Source organism: Liolophura sinensis, chromosome 7 (assembly GCF_032854445.1).
Source record: "Liolophura sinensis isolate JHLJ2023 chromosome 7, CUHK_Ljap_v2, whole genome shotgun sequence".
Classification (NCBI taxonomy): Eukaryota; Metazoa; Mollusca; class Polyplacophora; order Chitonida; family Chitonidae; genus Liolophura; species Liolophura sinensis.
In genome coordinates this window covers 13,516,795-13,527,008 of record NC_088301.1, presented here as the reverse complement: position 1 = coordinate 13,527,008, position 10,214 = coordinate 13,516,795, and the positions used below count along the sequence as shown (strand labels likewise).

The 10,214-nt window shown below is 38.1% G+C and overlaps 1 protein-coding gene across 1 annotated transcript; it reads left to right on the top strand.

The window, feature by feature from the left end:
- Window positions 1–156: 156 nt before the first annotated feature.
- Window positions 157–9,740, top strand: LOC135471212 (inositol monophosphatase 3-like). The gene is made up of 5 exons (XM_064750334.1): window positions 157–480; window positions 3,318–3,483; window positions 5,124–5,219; window positions 5,751–5,927; window positions 7,655–9,740. The coding sequence occupies exons 1-5, from the start codon at window positions 157–159 to the stop codon at window positions 7,939–7,941; spliced, it is 1,050 nt and encodes a 349-aa protein (XP_064606404.1). The 3' UTR covers window positions 7,942–9,740.
- Window positions 9,741–10,214: the final 474 nt, after the last annotated feature.

Here is a 10,214-nt window from a genome sequence, read left to right as displayed (position 1 = left end):
GTGTTAGAAGGAGACAGTAAATATTCCTATTTGACTTTAAATATGTAAACAGGCCCGTTTTTCAAATAATTTTGCAGTGTTTTAAAAATATTGATCAAAACTTAAATCAAATACGCTTCGCGGCTAGTAGAAGCATATCGGCATCAAAGTTCCAGCATGGCAGCGGTAAACGTCAGGATGAACCCCTTTGGGGTTATCGGTGCTATTTTTGTCATGATTTGTCTTTGGTGGTATTTATTTGGTTTGCCGTTGTCTAGTAGAGAAGAGCAAAGAGTTAGCATGAAAGAACTTTTAACAGTCAGTATAGAACTTGCTAAACGTGGAGGTGACAGCGTGTATGCCATTCGAACAGGGGGATCTCTGGGCCAAAAGGTGAAAGGAAAAACTGCCGAAGGAGCCAAGGAAATGCTGACACAAGGGGATATGGAATCGCATCGTGCAATAATGTACGGGATGTTAAAAGCATTCCCTGGATTAAGGGTTAGTATGCTTGTCTTGCTTAGATGTGAACATAATCATTAAGGTTTAGCTTAAATCTTTATATCAGGAGAGGACCGAGGTGGTTAGCACGCCAGCACGATGCAACGACTTAGGAGCCGCTCACCAGTGTGGTAGCTGTGAGTTCAAGTCCAGCTCCAGCTCAAGCTCATGATGGCTTCCTCTCCGTAAGAAGGTTGGTCAGCAACCTGCAGATGGTCTGGGGTTTCCTCTGGGCTCTGCCCGGTTACCTCCCACCATGATACTGGCTGTTGTATTTGAGACTGCGGACATTGGGACACTTCGCTGGTACGAGTCAGCGGCAAGCGGACAGAAAGAAGGTATAGGGAAGTGAACAACACGATATTTAGGGAAGTATGGCTGAAAATAATGAGAAATTATTGTATGCAAGGCAGCAGAACAATGTGCACAGCACATATAAATTGTGAATATCAACAAAGTTTTGTATTAACTCCCATGTTATTTAGACAATGTTTTCACAGCCGTATGACCGGCCCCCATGGCATGGTTGGTAGAGCGTCCGCTTTGGGAGCGGTAGATCCAGGGTCAATCCTGGGTCGGGTCACACTTAAGACTCTAAAAGAGGTAGTTGTAGCTGACCCATATCAGTATAATGGCTCGGGTGGGTCAGCTTACTTACCTTTGGTAAGCCGTCTCAGTGAGGCAACAGTAGATAAAAGAGTGGTGGAAATACGTCCTGCAACAAGTAGGCACATTACATGTACATGCACATTAAGGACTCCTTCATCGTCATTTGAGTGAAAAATTGTTAAGTACGACGTTAAACCCCAAACACTCACTCACTCACTTCCGTATTTGAGCAAGTATGCGTGTTGTCACAAGTAAAACGGCAAATGCCCAGATGTCCACGGTCTTGAATCATTGAAATATTCTTGAGTATGGCATAAAACACCAATCAAGTAAAAAAATAAATACATCAAATCAGGAGGGCAGCAGATTATTGTGCTGCAGTACTGTACTGCAATACTGCATGTGTTACTTGTGTACCTCTTTTAGCTTTATATACAAGTAGGCTAATGAACTAGGAGCACTGGGCAACTTGTACCAATGTAATTCATAATTATGTACCTGGACCAGCCACAGTGGGTACTGAACTAACCTATGTGCCATCGTCGCAAAAACTACCCAGCTCAGTGGTGAAATTTTACCTCTCCACATTTCAGTTTAGCCCAGGTATCAACACAGTTGCATGCACGGTCAAGCATTAACACTAATGAAGCATGTTTCCCCATTAAATTTTCCCTACATCGCTGCTATGGTTGATAGGAACAAAATATCACCACTCTCTCACCGGCCACAGTGGTGTCACCTTCAAAATCCAACTATGGTCAGATTTTGTGTTTTAGACGCAAACCTTGTTGCTTTTGCCAGTGTCATGATTGTGCAAAGCACCATGAACGGAAGTAGTCCGGGGATGCTCTGACATTAGGTTAGGCTAAAATTTGGTTTGGCGGAGGATGGCCCCAAACTAAAATCAGAGACTCCATTTAAAAAAACAGGTGGTGTTGTTGTGGTAACTGTCTGAGCATTTGTAAATTGCGACAGAATTTACCTGTGGGTATACTGATGCACCCATATCCACAAAAAGTTTGCACAGGTAAACTTTTGTGCGGGCATTGGCTTTTATCTGGGTACATATCTGCATCCAGGCAGCCTTAATTTCAAACCCCATCAGATAATTTTTTAGAGCAGCATTAAATCTCCAAGCGAACGGATAATTAGACACATATGCATGTATCTGAAATTTGTTTAAAAGAGAAGATCTAGAAGACACCATGACGATGTAACTGAGAAGTTTTAGGGTCCCACTGTTCACTGTAACAGAAGGGAAAGGAGTCAGGTGTTCAGGGATCAATAATTAAAAAGCTGTTATACTGTGTAGGCCGCTAAAGCTGAAAGAAACATACATGTGTAGCATTCATACTTGTCAGACAATTCTTCAACTACATCTGATTTGAAATTTATGTTGATTGTGTTTTAAGCTCGTCTCAAGAATGTTTTAGTGAGATAATGTAATTATTGGTGGAAGGAAACCAGTCTGCTCTTGAGAATCCTCTTGACAAGCTCGATCCAAACAAGTGGCCTCATTAAAGGCTTGTAACACGTGTACATGTATACAAATGTCTTCTTGCATATTTCATGGAACAACTTTTTTTTACAGCCATAAAGTATGTGGAAAGGTCTGGCAGCAACCTGTGGATGGTCGTGGGTTTCCGAGCCCGGTATCCACCCACCATATTGCTGACCGCCATCATATAAGTGAAATATTGTTGAGTACGGCATAAAACACCAATCAAATAAATAAATCAATATTGTCATGAATACCCTGCAGCAGTGTACACGTGGTGTAATGTTATACTGGATGCACACAACATTGTACTATTCTCTTGTCAAAAACAAGAAAATAGCATTCTGGATGGTATTGAGAGTGTCAAATGCCAGTGATGTGTTGTTTTCACTTTTAGAAGAATCCTTGTGAAGTTTTATACTAGTCTAGTGTCCTTCCATACACATCAATCAGCTGTACTAACATAATTAAATATTGTGTTTGAGTGTAAGGAAAAAAAAAATTCTGACATCATTTAGTCCTAAAGTAGTATATGGCTCGCCTTACAATTCAAGCATTTGACTACATTTTATAGTCCAAAAAGAAAAAAAAAGTTTTCATGTAGTCCAGGTGCACTCAACCCACTGACACTCCATTTGTTGTTTTCCATTAGTTTATCTCCAAAGGGGAAAACAAAACAATTCCACAGATAATGGCTGAATTTACCAAAGAAATGCCATGCTATTTACAGGTGATATCTGAGGAGCATGAGACAGCTCCAATCAGCCTGGAGAGGGTGAAGGACGTGACAAGAAAGCTGGCTGAGGTGGAAAGGTTGATACAGAGTGATCAACAGATCCCCGTGAGTGACATTGCTGTCTGGATTGACCCTCTGGATGCCACACAGGAGTACACAGGTGGGGGAACGGGTTCTCTGTGTGTTAGGGAAGTGCTGGGGGGGGGGGGGGGTGTAGTCTATGTAACATTACACATTGGTTCTTAATATTAAAGGGGATACAGAATCGTTTCTGATTGGCTGGTATGAGAAACAAGTCCAGTCCAGGCTATGTCTAAGCTGTGGTGAATTTTAGGTAAAGGGTGACAAAATGGTATGGTTTAACCCAAGAAATCTGCGCTGTTAACCAATCAGCATGTTTCTGTAGCCTGGAGGGTAGGTCCGTGGTAAGGTTCACAATTACAACCATTAGACATCGCAAACAACATAGGGGTTCAGTCCCCGCTTTGGCCTTTCTTGAAAAACACACCCTAATTGCCCATGTACCAATACTTCTACCAGAATGGCAGGCGTCATCATCATGGGGGAATTTTGTTAGTAACTTGATAAAGGTCTGTGGATTACCATAGCCACTGTGGTTTCCCCTATCCGCTGTGGTTTCCTTCACCCACAGGACTGACCCCCATGATATACAAAAATTCTTGAGTAACATGTTAAAGGCAAAGACCTCTCTCAAATAAAGTATATATCAGATGAAAGACCATTACAAACTGTTCAAGAAAATTGTTGGATTTATTTTTTTTAGAATTTGTCTAACAGAGTAAAATTGTGTTAAAAGATCAGATTCTGTGGTGATCTGTTGTGATCCAGAAGGTATCAGTGACGTCACATCTATACTTTTTGCCTGAAATAATTCGTTTCAAGGTCAAATCAGCGAAGGCATCCATAGAGATATATGCATGTGAATTTTGAATGATGATATGTAGCAGTTTAATGTGTGTTAAATTATAAAAACTTTATGTGATGTCACTGGTCCCACTGTGGTCAGAAAAGGCCATCACAGAATAAAATATTCAGATGCAAACTGTGAAAAAATAAATCCAACTGTTTCCTGGTGGAGTTTTTAATGGTCTTTCATCTAATTAATTTTAATGTTTTCATTGCCTTTATTACTGGACCCATAGCTAAGTTGGTAGAGCATCCGTTTCGGGAGCGGTAGATCCAGGATCACTCCTGGGTAAGGTCACACCTAAGACTTTAAAAGAGGAAGTTGAAACTTCTTGGTGTTCAGCATTAAGGGGATAGTGCAACAACTGGTTGACCCGTAGCACTAATTGCTTGGGTAGGGCTCCCTTCAGTAAGTGGTCTCAGTGAGGCAGCACTAGATAAAAGAGCAATCGAGCAAATCCGTCCTGCAACAAGGAGCTACATTACGTACACTCTAAGGACTCCTTCGGCGTCATTATGCCGTCATATGATTGAAAAATTGTTAAGTTCGAAGTTAAACTCCAAGTACTCACTCACTCAATCAATCACTCACTCTTTGCCTTTAAAGAACAGTCAGATGAATCAATATTCATATATGTATGTTCATGAGAAGCAGTATGCCAATGGTTTTCAAAATTTTTTGATTTTGAAAAGGAAATTAAATATAAAATAATTATGCAAAATAAAGTATTAAACATAGGCTTTGGCAATTTTGCCATTTTGCACCACATTGTAGGTTGTGGTTAACCAGGTACATTTTTCAGGTGGACCATCATGTGAGAAGTATGATAATAAATGAACTTCTTAAACCTTTGATACTTTGTGTGTTATCAGAAAACCTGACCCAATATGTGACAACAATGGTATGTGTGGCGATAAAGGGGGAACCGACCATTGGGGTCATACATCGTCCATTTGAGAAAGAAACAGGTAACAGTCATTATGGCGCTAATGGATGACTATCATGCATTCTGATGGAATTTGGGTGCTGATTTGATTTTGATGTATATTTTGTGTATATATCTGTGGTGGTACAACTCCTGTGGCTTAATGATTTGAGCACCCATCTTGGAGTGGGGAGACCGCGGGATCAAACCCAGGTTGAGTCATACCAAAGACTTTAAAAGTGTCACATGCTGTTGCCTGGCTTGGCACTCAGCACTAAGAGATTATAGCAAGGAGACAAGACTTGTTGGCCTGGTGTCAGGATAATGTGACTGAGTGGAGTGTCATGTTTGATGTCTTCGGCATGATGCTGTGGCATGAGCACTTTGGCGGCATGGACTCGCCCTGCCACAAGAAATCGCAGTTTATGTGCATACGCCTAAGGAATTCTCATCATCATATGACTGAAAAATTGTTAAGTATGACATTAAACACCAAGCATTCATTCATTAGACTGCAGTGTATGCATCCTTTGTATTACTAACTGATTGCCTAATTCTGTTTTTTTTTTACCAGTTTGGGCATGGGCTGGATATGGTCACTCAGAAAATCTGAAGAAATCTAAGGAGAAGAAAATTGATGAGAATGACCAGACTAAGATCATAGTGTCAAGGTCACATAAAGGGGAAGTGGAGGAGGTCGCGAAGAAAGCGTTTGGAGAGAAAACCATTGTCGTTCCTGCTGGTGGTGCTGGTATGTTATGGCAGAATTTTCAGAAGTAAAATTGAAGAAACACAAATTGTGAGGAGCCCCCTCTGATTAGGCCACAAATTAAGTTTTTGACCACTAAAGATATGTGTTCAAATCTAACTGCCACAAGCTGGGCTGCACTGCTCACAGCGCTTGAGCCATTTTATTTTTAGCTGGCTTTACATTACTACCATCAATAGATGAGTCTGACATTATGAAACACCAACCACAGACACTGTACTTTACATTACTGCCATCACTAATTAGTTTGACATTGTGAAACACCAACTAAATACACTGTACTTTACATTACACCATCACTAATTAGTTTGACATTATCAAACTCCAACTACATACGCTGTACTTTACATTACTGCCATCACTAATTAGTTTGACATTATCAAACTCCAATTACATACGCTGTACTTTACATTACTGCCGTCTTTAATTAGTTTGACATTATGAAACTCCAGTTACCTACGCTGTACTTCACATAACTGCCATCACTAATTAGTTTGACATTATGAAACACCAACTAAATACACTGTACTTTACATTACACCATCACTAATTAGTTTGACATTATCAAACAACAACTACATACACTGTACTTTACGTTATTGTCATCACTAATTAGTTTGACATTATGAAACTCCAACTACATACACTGTACTTTACATTACTGCCATCACTAATTAGTTTGACATTATCAAACTCCAATTACATACGCTGTACTTTACATTACTGAAATCTTTAATTAATTTGACATTATGAAACTCCAGTTACCTACGCTGTACTTCACATAACTGCCATCACTAATTAGTTTGACATTATGAAACACCAACTACATACACTGTACTTTACATTACTACCATCACTAATTAGTTTGACATTATGAAACTCCAATTACATACACTGTACTTTACGTCTTTACGTCATCACTAATTAGTTTGACATTATGAAACTCCAGTTACCTACACTGCACTACACATTACTGCCATCACTAATTAGTTGGACATTATGAAACACCAACTAAATACACTGTACTTTACATTACACCATCACTAATTAGTTTGACATTATCAAACGCCAATTACATACGCTGTACTTTACATTGCTGTCATCACTAATTAGTTTGTCATTATGAAACTCCAACTACAAACACTGTACTTAACATTACTCTCTTGACTAATTAGTTGGACATTATGAAACACCAATTACATATGCTGTACTTTACATTACTGTCATCACTAATTAGTTTGTCATTATGAAACTCCAACTACAAACACTGTACTTAACATTACTCTCTTGACTAATTAGTTGGACATTATGAAACACCAATTACATATGCTGTACTTTACATTACTGTCATCACTAATTAGTTTGACATTATCAAACTCCAACTACAAACATTGTACTTAACATTACTCTCTTGACTAATTAGTTTGACATTATGAAACACCAACTACAGACACTCTACTTTACATTAACGTCATCATTAATTAGTTGGACATTATGAAGCACCAATTACATACGCTGTATTTCACGTTACTGTGATCACTAATTATTTAGACATTATGAAACCCCAACTACAAACACTGTACTTCACATTGCGGTCATCACTAACATCACAGACACTGTAAATCACCTTAAATTCTGTGCATCGCTCATTTAGTGTTAGTACTACGTATGTGGACAGGATTTGACCAACATGTACATGCACATTTCAGGTTACAAGACATTGGCTTTGGTGAAAGGAGAAGTCGATGCATACGTCCATGTGACGCTGATAAAGAAGTGGGACATTTGCGCCGGCAATGCAATCCTTAGCGCGTTGGACAGCCGGATGACCGACCTCAAGGGGAACACCATTGATTACTCTGCATCTGGAAATGCGAAAAATGAACATGGGCTGTTAGCCACATTGTACAACCATGACACTTATGTGAGGAAGCTGGAGGGCATAATGGATAATACAAAGAAAAAAGAGAAGAGGTCAGACAGCATGAACAGATAACCAGCTCAGTATTAATATTAATTATTATTAGGGGTGAGTGGGGGAGCGTATATATCACAATGTGTGTGTGTGTTTTTCAGATGTTACCCTAATTCTTCAACCTTTTCGTATATGAAAGAGCAACTTTCAGTGCAATTTATGAACAATTGTTTTTTCCAAAACTGCTTGAGTTGGATTGGCCAATTTTCAGGCTTCACAAAAAGTATAATTTTATCAGTCTCTCAGAATTATATCATCGGAATATGCTTGGATAAACTCCTTTGCAAACATGTGGAAAGGATGGAAAATTACAGCATATTGACATAAAGCTGCCTGTAGCAAGATGATTTATATAGGACATCAATATGTATGTATACCTTGGGAAATCTGTAGCTTGTAAATATCTTTTTAACTTACATTATGTCTGTGTATAAATATACAAATATATATATATGTATATATGAATCAGTTGTATTTAATTTATTTTTTGTTACGTATTGTTATACATATTTTTCGGGTTTTGAATATGTATTTTGGGCGAAGAGCAGTGGGATAGTTACATAGTTCAGTGAGACATAGGTGTATGTGCACTTCATTGTCGTTTGTGGAAAGTTAAATATTTAAGCGGTCTTGGATTAATTTTTGTGTGTATAATTTTCATGCCATTATCTCATGTAAAATATTACTATTTAAACTGATTATTTTTTTAATTACAACAAATGTAGGTCAATTGTAAAATTTTTGTATGGAACAGTGGAGCTGCATGGTCTGAGGATGATACCAGTCAAACTCCTCACAGCTCTGCTCTCTACACTGTTCATATCTCTGCATCCACTTGACATGGACTGGATTGGCCTTTCCACTTCATTAGGCACTCGAGAAACAACTGGCGTAATATAGCCAATAGAAACAGGGTTACAATGTTTCAAATATTGTGGTTATATGTTGAATATTTTAGTTAAAATAGAATAATGCATTATATATCAGAGAAAGGTTTGAGAAAGCATGCCTATTTCTTTTTGACTTTACCTCTTACCTTATTTTCAAGAAGTCCTGTGATACAGTGGAACTTTTTTAATGTTTAGCGACAAAGAAGTTCAATCTAAAAATTCCTCTGTTGGTAACGTGTGGGAGCTATTCAAGTTTTATGTACATGACTGGCTTATCTTATATTGTATACTCAGTATTTATATTTGCAAAGTGCATAAAGGAATGTAATATTGCTATTCTATAATATTTGTTTATACCCGGTATACAATCTTTATTAGAATTGGCAACGTGGGCTCTAGCATTACAATAGATTATTTACTTACAGTATATAAATGTATATATGACTGCAGTATTGCCAAAGTGGCTGTCATATTCATTCATTCATTCATATTAAGGTATGTAGTTTCCACTTAAACATTTCTGGTATAGGATATACAATTTTGTGATTGATTACTTATATCAATTTTTTCCTGGGAAAGTGGGGACATATCCTACAGCTATGAATAAAACTGGCCACGGGCATATTTAAAATCCATGTCTCCCATTGGACACCAATCAAATAAATATGTTGAAATCAGTTATTTTTCAAGTAGGTGTTATATAAAGTTAAGTGAGTTTCACTCATTGCAAAAGATTTAGGGGATTCTTCTCTGTAAAAAGAAATATTGTGGTGAAAAACATGTTTGTTCTAAATGCAAGGGTTTGAAGTATGAGAGGGTTTTCATATTTGAATGTCCATTATACATAAAGATATTCATGCTGAGAGGGTCTTTGTAATTGTTTGTTTGTAATTAATACAGGTACACAACTTAATAAATAAAATAAACATTCAGTACAACATTCTCTTGCCTGTTTTTTGTGCCCTTCATTGGCTGTGTATAGTAACGGATGGCGCTTACATCATAAATAATCAAACTTACCCTTTTTGACGTAAAATTTGGCATTTTTCAAGTGACATATTTTGCTTTATTCTCATTTATTCATCCACCTTATTAACACAAGCAACCAGCTCTCTACCAGACGGTTACCAACGATTCAAGCACCCAAGAATTATGGCATGGGGCATAATTTTCATATCTGGATGAAAAGGTTCAACACTTGCGCCAATCTTACGGATATCCCACTACGCGAGCGAAAACAACATTTATTGATGAGACTAGACCATCAGCGATATGCAACTGAGTCATAGCCTTACGTACAGTTTACCCTACACCTGCTGTTGCGATTTAACAAAGGGACAAGTAAGAAAGATTTCAAACTTCAACGGAAATCGAGAGAACAGAAACAAAGATGATTCAGGAGAA

Excerpts from the sequence above, each read along its gene's own strand:
- LOC135471212 (XM_064750334.1), top strand. The coding sequence starts at position 157 with ATGGCAGCGGTAAACGTCAGGATGAACCCCTTTGGGGTTATCGGTGCT. Across the intron at positions 481-3,317 it reads AAGCATTCCCTGGATTAAGG|GTGATATCTGAGGAGCATGA; the intron begins GTTAGTATGCTT and ends TGCTATTTACAG. Across the intron at positions 3,484-5,123 it reads TGCCACACAGGAGTACACAG|AAAACCTGACCCAATATGTG; the intron begins GTGGGGGAACGG and ends GTGTGTTATCAG.